The sequence below is a fragment of the Curcuma longa genome, chromosome 17, assembly GCF_044706935.1.
Source record: "Curcuma longa cultivar G26 ecotype Majalengka, Jawa Barat chromosome 17, ITB_CL_G26_1.1, whole genome shotgun sequence".
NCBI classification, from domain to species: Eukaryota; Viridiplantae; Streptophyta; class Magnoliopsida; order Zingiberales; family Zingiberaceae; genus Curcuma; species Curcuma longa.
Genome location: NC_133877.1, coordinates 6,167,791 through 6,188,059, shown reverse-complemented (window position 1 = coordinate 6,188,059; position 20,269 = coordinate 6,167,791). Strand labels below are relative to the sequence as shown.

Below are 20,269 nucleotides of genomic sequence, written 5' to 3'. Positions count from 1 at the left end.
CAAAATAGAATAACTATAAATAAAAATCTAGGAAAAACTTCTTTTGAAATCTATTATAACAAACAACCTAATATTAAGTATTTTAAAGTATTTGGATGTAAAGTATATATATTAAATACTAGAGAACACTTAGGAAAATTTACATCTAAGGTTGAGGAAGGTATCTTTGTAGGTTATTCCCTTACCAGTAGAGCCTATAGAGTTTATAACAAAACTACCCTAAGAATTGAAGAAACTACAAATGTAAAATTTGATGAAAAATCTAGCCCAAATGACTCTAATCAAACCACTTACCAACCAATTGATTTTGTTAGGTCCAGCACTAACCCAGATGAAAACCCAACTGAGGACCAAGACCATGATCTAATTGAACCTGAACCTGAACCTGAACCTAACCAAACTAGGACTGTCCGTGTTAGCTCAGCCCACCCAACTGATCAAATCATAGGTGATCCAGAACTAAGGGTTCAGACTAGGTCAGCCTTTAGAAACCTTAGCCAGATTGCTTTGATTTCCAAAATTGAACCCAAGTCTATAGAAGAATCTTTACTTGACCCTGATTGGATCATAGCTATGCAGGAGGAGTTAGCCCAATTTGAACGTAGTCAAGTTTGGGACTTAGTACCCTTACCTAAAGACAAAAAGTGTATTGAAACCAAATGGGTCTTTAGAAATAAACTTAACGAACAAGGTGAAACAGTTAGGAATAAGGCTAGGTTAGTTGCTAAGGGGTTTAGCCAAGTAGAAGGACTTGATTATGATGAAACCTATGCCCCTGTAGCTAGACTTGAGTCCATTAGGATGCTTTTAGGTTATGCAGCCCATAAGGGATTCAAGTTGTATCAAATGGATGTTAAGTCAGCCTTCCTAAATGGACTAATTAAGGAAGAGGTTTATGTAGGTCAACCCCCTGGTTTTGAAAGCTTAGAACACCCTGACTATGTTTTTAAACTTAAGAAAGCCCTATATGGACTTAAGCAAGCCCCTAGAGCCTGGTATGAAAGACTGTCGAACTACTTAGTATCTAAAGGTTTTAACCAAGGTAAAATTGACCCAACACTATTTGTTAAGACCCTAAAAACTGATATTTTTATAGCCCAGGTATATGTAGATGATATAATATTTGGCTCAACTAACTCAAATTTCTTACAAGAATTTATAACGTTAATGGAAAATGAATTTGAAATGAGTCTAGTAGGCCAATTAACCTTCTTTTTAGGGCTACAAATAAAACAAACTAGTGAGGGTACTTTTGTCCATCAACAAAAATATACTAAAGAATTACTTAGAAAATTTGGAATGGATAATACCAAAGAAATTAAAACACCTATGGCTACCAATCAGATCCTAGATAGTGACCAAAAAGGCAAACCTGTTGACCTTAAGTATTATAGAAGTGCTATAGGTAGCCTACTTTACCTAACTGCAAGTCGACCTGATATTCTCTTTGCAGTTAGTATGTGTGCTAGGTATCAAACCTGTGCTAAAGAGTCACATCTAACCCTAGTTAAAAGAATATTTAGGTACCTTAAAGGGACAGAAAATTTAGGAATTTGGTACCCTAGAACAGCCCAGTTTGAACTTATTGGATTTTCTGACTCAGATTATGCTGGCTGTAAATTAGATAGAAAAAGTACCAGTGGTGGATGCCAACTTCTAGGACCTTCACTAGTTAGTTGGTTCAGTAGGAAACAACATTGTGTTGCCCTTTCCACCACTGAAGCTGAATACATAGCCATGGGGGAGTGTGTAGCCCAACTACTCTGGATGATGCATACCCTAAAAGACTTTAACCTAGATTTTAAGAAAGTTAAAATTTTTATTGATAATCTAAGTTCAATTAATCTAACTAAAAACCCAGTCCACCACTCCAGGACTAAACATATAGAAATAAAACACCATTTTGTTAGAGATCATGTAAATAAAGGGGAAATTGAACTTAACCACGTTGAATCTAAGGCTAACCTAGCTGATATATTTACTAAACCACTTCCTGAATCTGAATTTAGCAACTTAAGAAGATTAATAGGAATGTGTGTTGTAGACTAGGACTGACCGGATCACTCTTACTTTTTGAAAAATTAGCTCATAAATTCTGGTTTACACTTAGCTCAATTTTGGTTAATTAGCTTGAATTTTTTTTTAAAAAAAAAAACTTTTAAACTTGATTTTTGAACTCAGACTTTCAAAAAGTCATTTTTCAAACTTAATTTTAATTTTCAAAATTAATTTTAAAACTTGATTTTCAAAAGTTGGTGGACTTAGCCTAAGCTCGACCCCTAGACCTGCATGAACCTATAGATTTAGAAGCCGCATCTCACAAAGCACATTAGGTATAACTTGTTTGTGTTTGCCACAACTTAGAACAATGTGAGATGCATAGGGTATTGCCTGGACTTCAGAATGCTTAAGTCTGTGCATCGTAGCAAGTCTGGGCGTTAAATACCACCTTCACATTGATCAAGTCAAGTAGTCTTTCTGTAAACTTAAGCTAGACACTAGTGCTTGACTTGACTAATCTAGTGAAAACTACTATCCTCTAGATAGTTAGCTAGTAACTGAGGTTAGACATCCAAAGTGGGCTAAAATTCTTACTTGGTTCAGGGGGAGTTTGAGTCTAACTTTCTATACTTTGTATTCCAACTTTTCAAATATGTGAGTTAAACATTATTTTGAAAATAATTTTGAAAAATTTATCTTTGAAAATAGTTTTGAAAATTTATCTTTGACTCTCCCTCTGAATCAGTTCAGAACCTTAGTCTATTTTTAAGCACTTGAATGCCTATTACTTGAGTGTCTATTACTTGAATGCATGTTCTTCATTTTTTTTGATGAATGCCAAAGGGGGAGGGTTATAAGGTTAAGAGTTAGAAATTAAAACAATTAAAATAACCCTGATTTTAGAGCATGTCATTTGCATATTATGTCGTTACTTATTGCTTTAACATGTTATTTTTCTAACTTTAACCCAGGTTGTCATTGCATCAAAAAGGGGGAGATTGTTGGTGCAGTTTGCACTAACGGTCAAACTCAAGTTTTGATGAATGACAAATAAGTTAAAGTTAGGTTTGTTGTGGGTTTAACCTCTTTACTAAGTGTGCAGGGTCGAAAGACTTAGAACCAGACACCAGGCTGAAGTCCAGGGTGGTTGAGCCCTGGCAGGAAGTCCAGTTGGGTCCGCGGAGCCTGACAACTGGCCGAAGACCAAGTTGGTTGAGACTTGGCAGAAAGACCAGGGTGGTTGAGCCTTGGCAGGAAGTCCTGGTGGGTTAAGAAGTCAAGTAGAGCTGCACGAGGTAAGTGAGGTAAGTCACTGGAGGAGCGAACCAGTGAGGACGAGTCCAATTTTGGACTTTAGGCGCGGTCCAACTTAGACCCACTTGGGTGATCTAAGTTGAGTCCTGGTTAGATCCTGGTCTGGATTGACAGGATCTAATTAATTTTAAATATTCTATATTTTAATATATTTTATCATTATACTAACTCTATTTTATATGATTTATTTGGTATATGAATAAAATTAATTTTGCATGTAAAACAAAATTAATCTTCATTATTATTTATTTTGTTAATATGTAATTTTATTAAATGATAAAATTATTTCTATCTATAATAAATATTTAAAGAGAATAAAATAAATATTATTTAAATTATTTTTAATCCTGGATAAGATAAACTGCGCCTACTCTACCAGGGGTTTTTGTCTGGTAGAGAGATTATAGTGGATTGCCCACAGGAAAGGTCCAAGGGACCTGGGCCTTCGAGTAGGAGTCGTCGACGGCTCCGAACGAAGTAAAAAATTACTTGTGTCTTTCGTACGCATTTTCTTTCATCGCTTCGTATTTCTTATTTTCCGCTGCACGCTTTTCAAAGCACAAAGTTTCTTGTCTAACTCTGATTTTAAACGAACGAATTTTTAAAAAAGCACGTGATTCACCCCCCCCCCCCCTCTCACGTGCACTCGATCCTACAACTTTTTTATAAGGATTGGTGAAGTTATATTAGAAGAGGTAAGTCTTTACTTATTTAGTTTATAGATTTTATTTGTTTTTAAGAATGATACTTTTTATTTCTTTATAGGACGAGAAGAGATATGGAAGGAGAAGGAAACAGAATCTCTAGAGAAAAAAGATTACAACGATGATTTTATTGTATTTTTCTCTCGTTTTCTGACTTCACCATATTATTTTTATCATTTGGATATGAATTTATATTATAACTTGATGGGGTGGATTGGACAAAAGGCCGACAAGGGAATCGATTGTGGATCTCTCCAAGTTGTTGTTTATCAAAGCAGCTCCAGTGTATTTTTTTTAATCTTTAATTATAATCTTTAATTATTTTTTTGGCATATGGATACTGTACTGTACATGGCATAAAAATGTCTCTTTCTACTTATTAAATGCACCACCGCAGAATTACAATAAAAAAACATGCTCATAATTGAAAGGACATTATTTATGTTTCAACAAAAAAAAAATCTTATATTTTAAAAAAATATTAAAAAACTCTCCATTCTTTTTTTTTTTATTTAACTGGTCCAACATTATTAAAAATATATATCATATTTTTGTTATATCCTCCCTGCTAGTTTCTCTCTTCTTTAAAAATTTACTATGAAAATTAGATAGGTAATACTGAAATTTGGTCGCGGTTCAATGCCGATGCTATAAAGACAGTCAGCCTGCACGCTCTGTCCAACTCGTACCATCATCGTTCTCGACAACCGAAATCTTCTCGACTTCAAAGGATTAAAATGGAGTCACTCAGTCGATCCGTTGTGATCTGTAGCATCTCAAGGACTCCTCAAGGGTCTTCTCCTCCAAACTCGCTTCCTTCGACGCCGACCTTCAAGGTTAACTTGACCTTTGGAAACAAATTAAATACGTACGTTCTGCATGTAGATTTAGGATTGATTGATAGATGTAGGAACTGATCGAAGTTGAATCTGTTCTTTGTTAGCCACTTTTGCGAAGGTTGAATCCCTTGCCGCTGAAGGTTGAAATCCCAGAGCAATTAAAAGCTGCATCTTTGAACCTTTTGGACTCGATCGTGGAAACCGTCTTCAGATTCGAAAAGGAACCTTTATTCAGCACGGTATGTTTAGAAGAATACCATTTGAAGATAGTTAGTGAGCATCCATCTGCAATTTAGTTAACATTCTACGTTGGTGGTTGCAGGGGAACTTTGCGCCCGTGGCTGAAATAGGAGAAGCAGTGCAGGTTTCAGCCATAGAAGGAGCCATTCCAGAGGGCTTCCCCCAAGGCATATACTTGAGAAATGGTACGCACTGTGATTGAAACAAGTCAGTCTTTTCTTTGTTGTCGTTGTTGATCTATTGACCGTCAGACGCTCATCGATCATTGGCAGGCCCCAATCATGTATACCCAGATCTGACCGCTGCAGTCTCGGTATTTGGAAGAACAGCTTACACATTTGTTGAAGGTGATGGAATGATTCATGCAACATATTTCAGCAAGGATTCTGAGGCGAAATGGAACGTTTCATACAAAAATAAGTACGTAGAGACAGAAACCTTCCTGCTGGAGAAGAACAGAAACAAGAAACTCTTCCTTCCTCAAGCTGCCGGTGACCCTTCCGCAGTGTTGGCTTCTTTTTTCATCAACACGGTACATAGACGATAAAAATCCTTGCTTCAGATGATGGTTAATTAATTTAGGCCATTTAAGTGTCGAGTATATGCTTCCGATTGATTAGGTGAGATGTGGCCAACCAGTGAAGTTGGAAGCCAACACCAGTGTTTTTGAGCATGCTGGAAAACTATATGCAATATCAGAGCAGAACCTGCCTTATGAAGTTGATCCTTCTAATCTGGATACTCTCAAATCCTGGGATGTCAATGGCACTTGGGACCGACCTTTTACTAGTCATCCGAAGGTTGTGTTTATGTTTTTATCACTATTAATTCTAATGTGCTGAAAATTTTATCTGACTGTGTTTGGTACAGAGAGTTCCACATACTGGAGAGTTGGTTATCATGGGTATTGCCATACAAAAACCATACTATGTCTTGGGAGTCATATCAGGTATCTGTAAATGTCATCTATGATATTAGTTCGAGCAACTGAAATGAATGAATAGGTTTTAGTTAGAGAATAAAAATGAAACTGTCTTTCTTCTTATCATCCATGTACTGATGCTGGAGTTTCCTTTTTCTGCTGTTTCATTAAGCTGATGGAACTAAGATGCTTCACAAAGTCGACCTGAAATTTAAAACTGGGGTTCTAGTTCATGAGCTTGGCGTGACTGAGAAGTGAGTACTATGGTTCATCATTTGGTACTCTGCGATTCATCGGTGAAACTTATGATGTAGTAGAATGTGTCAATTTAAAATGAAACTCGAGATGTTCAACACTAGAAACAGGTTTCTAATTAACTGATTGGTTTATGTTCTTCAGCTACAATATCATCATGGATTACCCACTGGAAATTGGCATTAGTAGAGCTCTTGCCGGGAAACCGTACGTTAACCGTATGTTAACTTAATTATAAAGGTTTAATCTAACTCCATTTCGATAAAATTGCAGGTTCATTGGTTATGAGCAAAATGGAAAATCGAAGATAGGGGTTATGCCTCGTTTTGGCAATGCAGAATCAGTTTCTTGGTTCAGAGTTAAAAATCACTGTAGTTTCCATATCATCAATACCTTCGAGGATGGTGATGAGGTAAAACTAGGTCCTTAATTAATTGCTAGTCATCAAAGAAAAGATGGTTTACTAAATCCATAGCAGGTTGTTGTAAGAGGGTGCAGAACAACTGGATCAGTGATTCCAGGTCCAGACCACAAGGCAAACAAACCAGAGTGGTACCGAAGAGCAGTCCAATTTCCTAACGAGGACTCCAATACCTTTGATCCTTCAGTGGATGGATCACTTTTTCCGCGTCCTTATCAGTGGAGACTCAACATGAAAACTGGTGCCGTCACAGAAGCATTCCTCACAGGAAAGGAGTTCGCAATGGAATTTCCGACGATTAACAGCAGATTTGTCGGTCTGAGGAACAAATACGCTTATACTCAAGTAGTGGATTCGGAAGCAAGCTCAAACTTAGGTGACTGGCAAATCTTAACACACTGATTCTACCAAAAAAAGGGCTCATGACCAAATAATATCTTTGATGTAGGTGCTGGAAAGTTCAAGATGATCGCTAAGCTACACTTTGACTTGCAAGATAAGGTTGTGAATTGATACAATAAAATGATGAATGGATTGATCACATAACTTTCCTTGTTTTTGTCTCAGGATAATGAGGAGCTGATAAAGGTTGAGTACCATGCACTTGGTGAGCGCCAGTTTTGTTCAGGCCTAGAATTTGTTCAGAACCTACAAGGAACTGAGGAAGATGATGGCTGGTTGATTTCCTACGTGCATGATGAAAAATCAAACAAATCCATGGTAAGAATTTCCATTTTTTTTCTGGTTAAAACAAATCTGAGACAATGTCTGATTGCAGGTTTATATCATTGACGCAAAGAGGTTTACTGAAGGGCCAGTAGCCAGAATAGAATTACCCCAAAGAGTGCCTTATGGTTTTCATGGTACTTATAAATATATGTAAACGTTGAATTTTAAGTCATTGTGTGATCAAATAGTAGCACTGTGAGTCTCTCTGCGTTGTAATGGAGCAAGCTCTTTTGGTTTAATTCTGAAATAAATTAAGTTGTGTTCTGAACTTAACAATTGTTGTTGATAAATATGTACGCACACATCAGCGAGTGAAACTAATAAATCAAAGAAAATTAATTTATGTAGGATCAGATTACAATCCCACAGACAAAAAACCATCGATCCGTAAATTTTAGATCGCGAAAGGAATCCGTAAACTTTTTTTTCCCCTTCGAATGGAGAGGATCGCCCCTCTTCACTCCCGAGTTTCACCGGATTTCATGTCGATGTGCGCCGCGATCGATCAGCACCGGACTCCCAGCACAGATCCGTCGGCGGAGACCGCGACGCGGCACCCGGAGGTGGCCTCGACGTGGTGCGTGAAGAAGCGCAGCACCCGGACGCGGCCCTTCACTCGCATCCTGGAGTCCACCTCGATCGCGGCGACGGCGCCGGGCGGCCGTAGGGCGTTGACGGAGAAGGAGACGCCGACGTGCTGCGTGCGGCCTCCGGCGATCTTCCCCGCGGGGATGAACGCGAACCCCACTCGGTGGCCGGCGTAGGCGAGCTGGAGGGTGCTGTCGTAGTGGGAGAAGGCGGCGCGGTTGGGGTTGCGGACGGCGGCGTACTGGTTGAAGGTGAAGCGAAGGGTTCCGTTGGCGGCGGCGAATCCGGGGAGCTGGACGGAGGACACCTGGATCTCGGGGTCGCGGGGGTGGAAGAGGACGAAGAGGACGACGGCGGCGGCGACGAAGACGAGGAAAAGGAATACCGTGGCCAGGAGGCAGGAGGCAAGGTTGGTCCCGCCGCCGCCGCGATGGTGGCGATGGTGTGGTGGGGGAGTGGTGGCCATGGCGAAGCCGAATTCGGGGCGTGATGCCTTCGACTTCCACGCATTGGTTTGCTTTATTTGGGATGGAAAGTCTACTACTGTAGCGGTAACTTGTAAGTAGCAGCAGCAGTAGTTGATGCAACCTTTTAGTTGTCTCTCATTTAAAAAAATAATAATAATTTAAAAAATATTGATTTGTGCAGAGGTAGAGTGGGGAAGAGGCAAAGTGTTCGAGGTTGGTGAGTGAGAGTGGAATCGTGCTTTTGGTGTTTTTCTTCAGTTTTCGTCTAATTAAGTTTTTCAAAGTAAGGAATGTGTGAGTCCTATTCAACTCGTTTTTTTAAATGTTTTTTCATGTTGGGCGATCATAACTGACTAAAAAATTCACAATTAAATTGAGCAACGTGTTTTCAGTGAGATTCGTAGCTATCATAATCTATAACCTGAGAATCTTTGTTTCTTAAGTGCATTTGAATGGAGATGAGAATGAGAACAAAAGTCATTCTTCTTCTTTGCCTTCAGGAATCAGATCAGGGTTATTGACGAAACCTAACTTGATATGACATTTGTGGTTCAGACAGATAGATTTGCACCTGCATTGGTTGCATGTAATGAAATTCTAGGGAGCATTTCTATCTTATTATCCCATTTTTCATTATATCATGTAGTTTGAGGTAAAATTAGTGTCAAATTGGAAGAATGTTTACTAACAGTGGTATGTGCTTTAAGTTGGAACCCGAGCCGAGACCAATCTGATCGGAAGCAATATAGTGTTTTTTTTTCAGTTATTGTTGAATCGAACATTTGTTCAACAAGAAATAACTGCTGCAAGAGATTAATTGAACATTCTATCTAAACCAATTTTAAAAAAACTTTGACTACATCATTGAATCATTATTCCCTCGACCAGTAGCCGCTCTTACCTCCTGCCTTGCGCTCGAGGCGAACATCAGTGACGCAAACCTCCTTAGAGGCAGCCTTGCACATATCGTATACTGTAAGCCCAGCAATCGTAACAGCAGTCATGGCTTCCATTTCGACTCCTGTCTTCCCTGCTGTTGCAGCTTCCCCTTCAATCTCGACACTGTGATCTTTCTCATTCAGTTTCAGATCAACACGAACATGTGCGAGACCAATGTTATGACACAACGGAATGAGGTTGCTAGTCTGCTTTGCTCCAGTGATTCCAGCAATCTTTGCCACAGTCAGGACATCCCCTTTTGCTATCTGGTTTGAGGCAACCAATTTGAACACCTTTTGGCCTAAAAGAACTCTGCAACTTGCGACTGCAACTCTTTTACTTTCGTCTTTACCAGACACATCTACCATCTTGGCATGTCCGCTGCTATCGACATGAGACAATCTTGCAGGGTCTTCTTTTGAGCCGGCAGAGGCAAAGGCAGATACTTGAGGAGGAGCACTTGAACTTAGGGCACTGGATGAAGGTGGCGTGCCAAAAATTGACTCCATTTCCTGAAGTGGCATGCATACATTAAACAAAGTTGAATGATAAGAATGTTTATGCAGTCAATACTGCACAAAAGGAACTGGTAAGGATTAGAATTCACTCCCTCTTGCAATAATGCATGAAAAACAAATTGAACATTGATGACTTAATTTCACATGATTATCACCAAAAAGAAGTGATCATGGCATCTTTTCCCAATGTCTACACAGGTTGCTCAAATATTTTATCTAGTTTTTGTATTGTCGCATTGGGTTATGTTGGAACAGCACAACCTATAATAATTTTAGAAAAATTCTTATATGTTGTTGCAGTCTTGGTCAAACTTTTCCACACTAAGACATCAATCGGCCATAAGCTCAAACTTATTTTTTGCTCTCTTAGAATAGTAGATAGACATAAACAAGAAGAAGCAAAAGATCCTAAAATTTTCAACAAGGGTAAAATATTCAAGGACGAGATTTCTAGAAAAACCAAAGTTGTGACAAAAATCAAATCATAAAAATAAGCATGCTAATAAAGAGATATATAAGTAGCAAAATGCTAATGATGAGCAATATCACAAGGTTCAGTACACAAGCGCACAGACAATCACCATACTCCAACAAGATATAGCAAGGATATAGAGAATGTCTCTAGCAATACATAACAAAAAACCATTGATTTTTCATAAAGTTTGGTCATTCAAAGGTAGTGTTGGTGTTAGAGTGGCATTTTGTTGCAAAATAATGTAGATCTAAAACAAAATAAAAGAAAATACACTGATGAAACTATGTAGCCTGTGAACAAAGAAATTGGATTCAGCAGCATAAATAAACATTGTACAGACATCAGACAATAGTTATCTAAATACCAAATAGTTGGTAATAAAGAAGTACTGCAGTTATGTTCTAATCGACAAGAGGAAATATAGTAGTGGAATTACAGTAATGAGCCCAACAATTTGCGAAAGTAAAAAAAAAAATAGAATATTCAAATAATATGAAGAATTGAAAATTTGTCATACGGTTGATAAAGTAAACAACAAAGAGAAGTTTAGAGACAAAAGTATACAAACAAAATCTTTAGTGAAACAAAAACAAAGCAAAAACTAGGACAAGATATCACTAGAAGCTGGGTTAGCAACTCATACTAACCAAAAAAATTAGAGTGCACTGGATTTAGTTGCATTACCTTGTTTAGCTCTGTAATTGCAGCATCATGGCTAATGCTACTGAAGAAGCATCTTCTTATATAGTAGTGAGATTTTACACTTCTCAGAAACATAGCCACCAGATAGAACTTCGCGCGTCGCTAATTTATCAAGAACTGCAGGCGGAAACAGAAGTGAAGCTAAATGGATGATGATGACTACTAGCATGTTTAGAACTTCCAAATTCCAATGAAAATATTTTCTTATTTAGATCAAGCTTGCTCATCCTCACAAACAATTGATCTGCTTATATGAGATTTCATTATTCACTTTACTCAATTACCAAGTTTACAATTTCTTATTCTCAAACTTAAGGATCACAGTCACCCAGCATTATCAAACATGTAAGGAAATAAGATCCCATTTAGCTGATTAGAGACCAATATTACTGCTCTGTAGGATATACATATATAAAAAATACAATTCTTAGATATTATTCTATAAGGGCATGTTTGATAAGGGGTAATCAGGATTACATTACAAGATGATTTACTTTGTTTGGTAACATTTTAGAGATATAATGTAATATAATTGAATTACAAAAGAGGAGCCAAGATATGTAATCTGGATTACAAAGGAAATAGTATGTAATCCGATTACATCACAGATTCTATTTTTATCGTACCAAATATACCTTTCCACTTTATTAATAAAATTAATAATTTTATAAAATCAATAATTTATTAATTATAATTAATAATTAATTATTAATAAACTTAATTAAAATAATTAATAAAAGTATTAATAAAATAATAATTATTAATTATTAAAATAAGTATTAATAATTATAATTAATAAAATAATTAAAATAATAAAATTATTAATAATAATTATTAATAATTTAAATAAAAATTATTTATTATTATTATTTATTAATAAAATATTTATTAATTATTTTAATAATTTTTATTTTATAATTTTAATTAATAATTAATTATTAATAAAATTAATTAAAATAATTAATAAAAGTATTAATAAAATAATAATTATTAATTATTAAAATAAGTATTAATAATAATAATTAATAAAATAATAATTATTAATTATTAAAATAAGTATTAATAATAATTAATAATAATAAAATAATAATTATTAATTATTAAAATAAGTATTAATAATTATAATTAATAAAATAATTAAAATAATTAAAATAATTAAAATAATAAAATTATTAATAATAATTATTAATAATTTAAATAAAAATTATTTATTATTATTATTAATTAATAAAATATTTATTAATTATTTTAATAATTTTTATTTTATAATTTTAATTAATTATTATTTAAACTAATTAATTATTTTAAAAATAAAAATAATTAATTAATTATTAATAATTAATTTTAAAAATTAATAGTTAATAATAAATTATTAATTATTAAAAATTATTAATTAATTTTAATTAGTAATTAATAAATATTTTAATAATTTTTATTTTTTATAATTAATAAAATTATTAAATAATTATTAATTTTATTAATAAAAATAATTAATTTTATTAATAATAAAAATTATTAATTATTAATTATTAATTATTAATAAAAATAATTTATTTTAAAGATAATAAAAATAATCTTTATTATTACATTTATTTATTTTTTTTTAAAAATTAGGAGGGTATTATTGGTATTTTATAATAATAAAAATTAGATTCCTTACTGAAAATAATGTACACCAAACACTGTAATGTAATCATTCTTGTAATCAAAGATTACATGCATTCCTTCAACCAAACATAGTAATGTAATCAAGATTACATTACAAACTTGATTACATTACAAGTGTGATTACATTACGTCGTACCAAACGTAGCCTAATTCTTTCAAAAAAAAAATAACAACCCATATGCGTCCGTAAAAAAGTTCTGGTTGCCTCGGTACTTCACATTAATAGATGGCTATGAAAACATAAGCAATTGACCACGAACTAAAAACTGACCCATAATAAGGGGATAGCACTCAGATAGTTAAATGAAGTGATAAAATGAATCAGATTATTAAAAAGCTGTGGAAAGACAATAAAGGACTGCTATACAAATCAGAAATTAGGTTTCAACAACATAGCACTAATAAAGGATTGCTATAAGCTAAAAACTAGCTAAAAATACTAAACTTTACACAACCAGGGTCCATGCTCAAGGTCACAACGCTAAATTATCATCAAAGGAGGACAACATTCTAACAGACATATCATCATGCATCAGCCAGCCTAAACCAGAACCCTTTCTACCTTAATAAGTCTTAGGAGTTGAAAAGTGCTCTTAAAGTCATGAATCTGACTAGGTTTATATCAGCGTGAAAAGATACTTCTTGTTCATTGACTGATTTAAAAAGAAATAGAATAAATGGGTAACCATTCAAGTTCGCCAATAGAGGTCTAAAAGGTTGTCGATGCAAAGCTACAGGTTCAACTAATAGTCAACTAGACGATTGATTCCCGGATATAGCTGGTGCAAATTATGGATCCTAAAGAAAAGATATTAAAACAGCATAAATTATGTCCATAGGAATAAACGCAACATTAAATAACTGTGGAAACGATGATATTCAACTTGGCGTTCGCTAAAAATTATTTATGCTGAGCAGTCAACAATCAACAGTTGAACTACAGCTGAACTACAAGTAGAACAGATTGTCTGACAAACCTGTGTCCTTTTCAGGAGGAAATCACTGCTTACCACTCGATCCCCATTCAGATCTCACTGCGTGCTCGCATAGAATACAACAATTACGCTGCCTGCGTCCGCCTACCGCCTGATAGAGCTATAATAGGTAAGATCGCGCTAGCCACTGCTTCTATAGCAAGAGAAAAAGCTGCTAGTCGTTGCGGCGGCCGGAGAGAACGGATCGAAGGGTTAACGAGGGCAAGTGCGGCGACCTGCGAGGAAAACGTAGGGAAACCCCCCAGTGAAATTTATTTTACTTCAGTCAACGTTGGGTAATTTCTAGATGCGTCCTAACCTATTTTTTAAATGCTCCGATGATTTCATTAATATAAAAATTAAAATATTCTTTTTTAATAAATGAATAATTTGGCTAGTAGTTTAAGATAGAATAGATAATTTAACCTTAAGAAGACAATATTTTTATAATAAAATAAAATATTAAAAAAGGTATTTAACATTGATAAAACTTTAATGATAGCTTTAAAAAACATGAAAGGATAGTTTTATTGAAATGGTTAGTGAAATAACTTGATGGTCTAATTTTTAAAAATTATGAAAATGGTGGTGATTCAGTATAGCAAAAAAAAAAAAAAAAAAAGATGAAATCTGCCACTCCAATGATCCTACATGATTGATCTCATGATCATCTATAAAGAAATAAATAGTAGTGATTCAAGTATTTTAACTCAGATGGTTTGATGAAAGATATTTTCCTCAATAGAATGTAGCAAGTCATATTTAAGAGACTTCAGAAAGTTAAAATCCTTATCGATTCTTTTTCATTGTCTGTACTATCTTATTCAAGTGTGTTTGCCTATGAATAAATGAGGAATATCAATTCAGGCAGAAACATTGCCCCATAAACCTTATAGCTATTCCATTTATGGATCCCAAAAATACTTATTATGCTTGGATATTTACAAAACTATTTCAACATGGTTTAACAATCAAAATGATCTTTCAACCATGCATGTTCAAAGTTACCAACAGTGCTTATATTTAATTATAGTTCCATCCATCTAGAATATTATGCACATTTTAATCAATGTCCTAGTTGATTTTCCCTCCTATTCAAAATATTCAACATGTTTTATTCATAAATTTGTGCTAAAGTTGTGCCAATTCAAGAAGAAATCTTTAGTATTTTTAAATCTTAAAATGTGGAATTATTTGCTTATAGTTAAACAAATTAATTGTTGATCTAATGTTATAATTTCTGTAAAAATTAGAAAGGAATTAGTGGGGAAGCAAAACTAAGACCATAATAGGGTATTAATTATAGCAAATTTAAAGGGTATCACAATTTACGAGCAAAAATGTTGGGAATAACATAAAATTTTCTAAAGCTAGAGAAAGAAAATGCAAAGACCCAGATAATGTCAAATGCAGAAAAGATAAAAATGAAAAGGTTCTTGTTGATGACAATGCAAGGAAAGAGGAAAATCAACCACAACAATGATAATAACAACAATTGAATCTTTATTCCATTAAACGTGGAGTCGACTATATGAATTCACTTAAGTTATTAGGATAAATTCTTTACTATATCATTATCTATATTTAAATAAATTTTATTTTATTTAAAAGATAAAAATTATTTTTATGAATTATTTAATGAACATTTTACAAATTTTAAATGTTGAAAAAATATGATGATTTCAGGAATAATAGATTTGTTTGTATATGTAGATTGAATAAGGTTAAAGAAACTTTACTAGAAATTAAGGTTCAGATATGATATAACTATTGCTTATTGAAGTTTCAAGGAGTCTAGGAGATCAATGTACAATTAGGCTAACTTATTAAATAAAATTATTTTTACGAGAGTCAATAAATATTTATTGTGGTAGTTTCTAGAGTACGAAAAATATCTAATAATTAGTCTAAATCTTTTATCGTTTTATGTTAGTATAAATGAACTAACCAATCATATTCAAGATAAACCTCTATGTTATTTTCAAGTGATATCCTTGTAATTGATGAGAGTGTAAATAGATTAAATGAGGTTGAATTGTGGAGGAAAATTTTAGAAACTAAAGTTTTTTAACATAAGTAGAACTAAAAATTAAACTATAAAATTATAGTTGTATTAATAAGAAATAATCAATCACATATCTTGGATGGACATGAAATTTCTATAGAAGGTTTCGACATCTTTAATATATTATTCAAGAAGCAGAAACTGATGATTGAAATCTACGAATGGAAAGTCAAAATAGAGAGAATTTCTTAAATCTTTGTTCCTGTTGAGATCAGCTTCTGGATGCGTCATCGGCTTCTCAGCACCAGGATGAAGCAAAGTCGAGTGAAAGAGGACCAGGAAGCCAAATGGATCTGCGAACACCACAATCATGAGAGGGAAGGCCAGGGGTGCCCTGACGCGACTACTCCGATGCTTAAGTCAGCAAGTGAAGAGGAAGAAGTGAAAGAAGAAGAAGAATAGCAAGAGTAAGTTGTTCGTGTGGGCACGCATACCTGACCTTAGAGGGAGATCTTCCCTATATATGCGAGAGGGATGTCATATCCCATCCTAATTAAGGAGAATGTTTCATCATTAGTGATTACCTTGTCAGAAAGAATGGAGTGGTCAGAGTAGAAGTCTCATCGCTGACATGCAATTGAAGGGTCATTTCGCGCCTGTCTGTCAGAATATGGACCATGATTGGTGGTAGGGGCATGTCAGGGGGAATAATGACCTTTCTGTATGATGGGAAGAATAATATTTAATGGAGCAGTGCACCAAGGTTGTCTAAATCGAGTCCGAGCCGAGTCTGCGTAGGGATGATGCGACCAAGTTGATTGAGAAAAATCGGGACCTCATGAGCAGTCAGCTCGGGCTTAGGAGTCTGTCTTCACGAGGATTCAGCTCGGGCTTAGGAGTCTGTCTCCACGAGGATACAACTCGGGCAAGCCTAGTTCGGGGATGCAAGGGACTCCATGGTCGAAGTCGCGGACCAAGGATTGACTTAGGTTATCTGTCGAGTCGGCTGCTGCGGGTCGACGCGAGGGTTGGGTCTAGTAAGATGCTGAATCCTAAGTCTCTCACTCGGTCTACTCCTCACGGTCATAACACAAGCCTCCTTCCAAGTCTAGTCGTAGAACGCGTAAGATAGACTGACTAGAATAGTGTATACGCGAGTCCAAGTTGAGTCAGAGTCAAATTGGGACCAGAGTGGTCGACTCGCTTTCGCATTTTGTATTTTAAAAGCGGGTGAATCAGCTTCGGATAACATGCGCATGGGAGAGATAGGCGTCATCCCGCCAGTGGCACGCCATGCCTCCGGCATGGCAGGGGTCATTTCCGAGGTAGCATTAATGAAGGCGTGATGGCCAATGGGACAAGCAAATCGTCACCATGATGAAGGAGATTTATTGGGGAATCGAGCCCATCGGATGGCTGACGGCAGCTCCCGCCTTTTTTTCGCCGCCCCATCGGACGGTTGAGGATCACAGAGGTATCAAATATATAAGGCGAGAAGGCAGGCGCGCGGCTGCTGCGCGACCGTCTTCCTCTGCCTTTGTCTCCTTGCTCCTGCCTCCTTCCTCGTCTCCAGTGACCCTGTCTTCCTTGCCTCCTCGCACCAAGTAAGTCTTTATCTCCTTCTTCCTTCTTCGTAAAGGTCTGGCTAGGAATGGCTTCAGAAGAGGCTATAGGTCCTTGGTATGAGTTTGTCATTTCCTCTTTCACCCGAGAGTCTAGGTCTAATATTAGGTTAACCTACGAGATACCTAGCAGCTATAAAATTAGGGTTCCCAAGTCGGATCAGAGACCACACGTACCACCGGCTAGTTGCCTTACTTTTTTCCATGGTCAGCTAGAAGATGGCCTTCGTTTCCCCATCCCCGATTTCTTCCAAGAAATTTCAACCTACTTCCACATCTCACTGAACTAACTAACTTCCAACTCTTTCCGACTCCTTTGTGGAGTCACCCTTATTTTTCGCATGTATCAGATTCCTTGGAGTCCAACCGTCTTCCATTTCTTCTTTTACTCGAAGAAAAAAGAAAAAGGCGTCTTCTACTTCAACTCTAAACCAGGATACAACTTCCTTGACAAGTACCCGACTTCTCACAAAGGGTGGAAGTTGAAGTTCTTCTTCATCCGCCCCCCGACACCTGCGAACTTCCCGACCAAGTGGCAACCCGAGCTCCCAAGTCTGCCTCCCTTGAGATCTCACAAGGAGCTGTCATTCGTGGAAGCATCCGAGTCGCTAAAAATTCGACATCAACAAGCTGGTGGGCGAAGAAGGGCTACTGTACCGACAGCGCCTAAGTCCGATTGAGGCAGAGCTGTCACAATCACTTGGTAAGAAGTAAGAGAACTCGAGCTTCTGTAAGAACTAACTGATTCTTTTTTTGTTACAAGAAGACGACATCTGGATGCACACCTCGGTAAACAAGTACCTAAAGTGGAATTGGGTGTCGCTCGAGGCGATGATAACTCCTACCGCCTCAGTCGAGGCCTCGGAGGTCGAGCCCCAAAGAGGCCATTCACCAGGAATCGAGGCACAAGAAACTAAGGGCGCCGAGGCAAGACTGAGGCCGAGACTTCCACTCGGAGAAAACAACCTGCCCGTGAGGAGTCAGGGGAGCCACCACTCCCCACAGTGGAGGGCCAGCCCATGAAGCCTCCAACAGCTTGACCCAAGAAGGGACGCCATAGATCTCAATCTCTCACCAATAGGGAGGAGAGGTTAAAGAAATCCTGCACGTCCAAGGCCCCTCAGCCGACCTCGGGTGCTCCTGACTCAGGGGCGCCTGCTCTCCCAACTGAGTCGGGAGTCTCGCACTCTCCGGAGCAACTAGAGGCTGCCGAAGTGGTCCCCATAGCCGAAACAGCAACGGTGGCAGCGATAGAGCCGAGTGCTACGGACTTGGCTTCTGTTCCGGAGAGGACAAAAGGGGCGCAAGTTGAAGAGCCGACTCCCGCTGCTGAAAGGCAAGAGAGAACCAGCCCCGTGGGCTGGGACAGAGTCCCCTCTCCTTCCTCCTCCACGCTTGGGACGAGCACGGAGTCGGAAAGAATTCCCGTCCCCCGAGCTGACGCTCCCTTCAGCACTGAAAAGGTACTGAGCGTTATGGAGAGAATCCGATCCATCCGCGGTGCCGACGCCTTCAACATGCTGAGCATGACGAAATTGAGCAGCCGCAACAATGACAATTTGTTGAGGGTAAGACTTTTCTTTGTCGATGTTCCTTTTATATGCTCTACTAACTGGCTCCGATCTTTTTGGTGTTGGGATTGGCCCGGTGCATTGTGTGTTTTTATGCTTATTAAAACATACACAACGGAAGCAAAAATAATAATAATCTAAATTATTATAGCACTCACAACGCACGCATGCAAGATACAACACAATTGTAGAAATGCTGGAAAAATAAAATTTTTAGAATAACAATTATTCTAGATATACCTGACGTATGACGCTCAACGGAAATGGCATGTACTGATCAGATTGCTCTATCGGTGATCCACACCAAGTTTGATCTGGACGGCTTCTCAAGCACGAGTCGAGTTGCTGGTCGCGGTACTAGCCATTAATTAACAACGGTCAATACAGAAGAATACCCTAATATCAGAAACACACAACAACACACATTACTTTCGTTTCCGGAGTTTTCTAACGATCGCCGGTAATCTGATTTCCGGTAATCTTCAAAGGCAGCAAGGCACCAACTTTTGGCAGAAGGAACAGGCTCCAGCAGAAGCTCCGGCAAGATGTGGTCTCCTCCGGCGAACTCCTTCAACCTGCAGGCGTTCTGGCCAGAAGTGGTCTTCTCCGGTGAACTTCTTCAACCAGCAGCCGCACCTCACAAATCTTCCAACGCCTGTGGTGAACCAACAGGCGACACCTCAAGAGCTGGCAAGCTCCGGTGACTAGAAAAGGGCGGCGGCGGCAAAAGAAAACCAATCTGGATCGGGCATAGGAGGAACAGAAAAGGGGAAAGGCTTGAACTCGGGTGGGGCGGCTAGAAAAGAAGCAACAGATTGATCACCCATGCTGCTGGCGAGTTCCCTTTTAAAGGACCAAGCCTTTCTCGCCGGAAAACAACCGATCTCCTTCCTTTCTTGGACGCCGGCGGATGGAAAAAAATCCGATTTCTTCCCATTTAAACCACCAATCTTCTTCCTTCTTTGCTTGTGATGAGAAAATTATTCATCAAACCTCATGTCCCTATACCCCTCAACAAAATGGGGTAGCCGAAAGGAAAAATAGGCATCTACTAGAAACAGCAAGAACTCTCCTAAATCATGCTAATGTTCCCAAAATATTCTGGTGTGAAGCCATTAGCACAGTAGCTCATCTCATAAATCTAATGCCAATACAAAACTTATGAGGAAAGTCTCCAATAGAACTCCTATACAAAAGGCCTAATATCTCTCATTTAAGAATGTTTGGGTACACATGCTATGCTTTCATCCCATTACAACTTAGAACTAAATTGGATGATAAAGGAAGGAAATGCATTTTTCTTGGCTATGCTACA

General features: G+C 37.3%; 3 protein-coding genes across 6 annotated transcripts; 1 reads left to right on the top strand and 2 right to left on the bottom strand.

Annotated features, from left to right (window-relative positions):
* The first annotated feature begins 4,717 nt into the window (after positions 1-4,717).
* Positions 4,718-7,680, top strand: LOC141811681 (carotenoid 9,10(9',10')-cleavage dioxygenase 1-like). 2 transcript variants are annotated; one of them, XM_074699715.1, is made up of 13 exons: positions 4,718-4,855; positions 4,963-5,097; positions 5,181-5,283; positions 5,371-5,630; positions 5,719-5,898; positions 5,969-6,047; positions 6,193-6,274; positions 6,420-6,482; positions 6,549-6,687; positions 6,754-7,072; positions 7,145-7,197; positions 7,264-7,416; positions 7,496-7,680. In XM_074699715.1, exons 1-13 carry the CDS (start codon positions 4,757-4,759, stop codon positions 7,577-7,579), a joined length of 1,749 nt encoding a protein of 582 aa, XP_074555816.1. In that variant the 5' UTR covers positions 4,718-4,756; the 3' UTR covers positions 7,580-7,680. The 2 variants fall into 2 exon arrangements, with proteins under 2 accessions (XP_074555816.1, XP_074555815.1); XM_074699714.1 differs by having other exon boundaries at positions 7,475-7,680.
* An 11-nt stretch (positions 7,681-7,691) lies between these two features.
* LOC141811682 (uncharacterized) lies at positions 7,692-8,485 on the bottom strand. The gene has a single exon (XM_074699716.1). The coding sequence runs from the start codon at positions 8,477-8,479 to the stop codon at positions 7,931-7,933; it is 549 nt and encodes a 182-aa protein (XP_074555817.1). The 5' UTR covers positions 8,480-8,485; the 3' UTR covers positions 7,692-7,930.
* Positions 8,486-9,211: 726 nt separating this feature from the next.
* LOC141848726 (cyclic pyranopterin monophosphate synthase, mitochondrial) lies at positions 9,212-19,923 on the bottom strand. Of its 3 annotated transcripts, none has more exons than XM_074736772.1 (5): positions 19,379-19,923; positions 19,195-19,311; positions 13,760-13,992; positions 11,097-11,231; positions 9,212-9,931 (listed from the first exon to the last, which is right to left on the bottom strand). In XM_074736772.1, exons 4-5 carry the CDS (start codon positions 11,187-11,189, stop codon positions 9,353-9,355), a joined length of 672 nt encoding a protein of 223 aa, XP_074592873.1. In that variant the 5' UTR covers positions 11,190-11,231; positions 13,760-13,992; positions 19,195-19,311; positions 19,379-19,923; the 3' UTR covers positions 9,212-9,352. The 3 variants fall into 3 exon arrangements, with proteins under 3 accessions (XP_074592873.1, XP_074592872.1, XP_074592874.1); XM_074736771.1 differs by having other exon boundaries at positions 19,384-19,923; XM_074736773.1 differs by having other exon boundaries at positions 13,793-13,992; positions 19,384-19,923.
* Between the last annotated feature and the right edge of the window lie 346 nt (positions 19,924-20,269).

Excerpts from the sequence above, each read along its gene's own strand:
- LOC141811681 (XM_074699714.1), top strand. The coding sequence starts at position 4,757 with ATGGAGTCACTCAGTCGATCCGTTGTGATCTGTAGCATCTCAAGGACT. Across the intron at positions 7,073-7,144 it reads GGAAGCAAGCTCAAACTTAG|GTGCTGGAAAGTTCAAGATG; the intron begins GTGACTGGCAAA and ends TCTTTGATGTAG. Across the intron at positions 7,198-7,263 it reads ACTTTGACTTGCAAGATAAG|GATAATGAGGAGCTGATAAA; the intron begins GTTGTGAATTGA and ends TTTTTGTCTCAG.
- LOC141811682 (XM_074699716.1), bottom strand. The coding sequence starts at position 8,479 with ATGGCCACCACTCCCCCACCACACCATCGCCACCATCGCGGCGGCGGC.
- LOC141848726 (XM_074736772.1), bottom strand. The coding sequence starts at position 11,189 with ATGTTTCTGAGAAGTGTAAAATCTCACTACTATATAAGAAGATGCTTC. Across the intron at positions 9,932-11,096 it reads CAATTACAGAGCTAAACAAG|GAAATGGAGTCAATTTTTGG; the intron begins GTAATGCAACTA and ends ATGCCACTTCAG.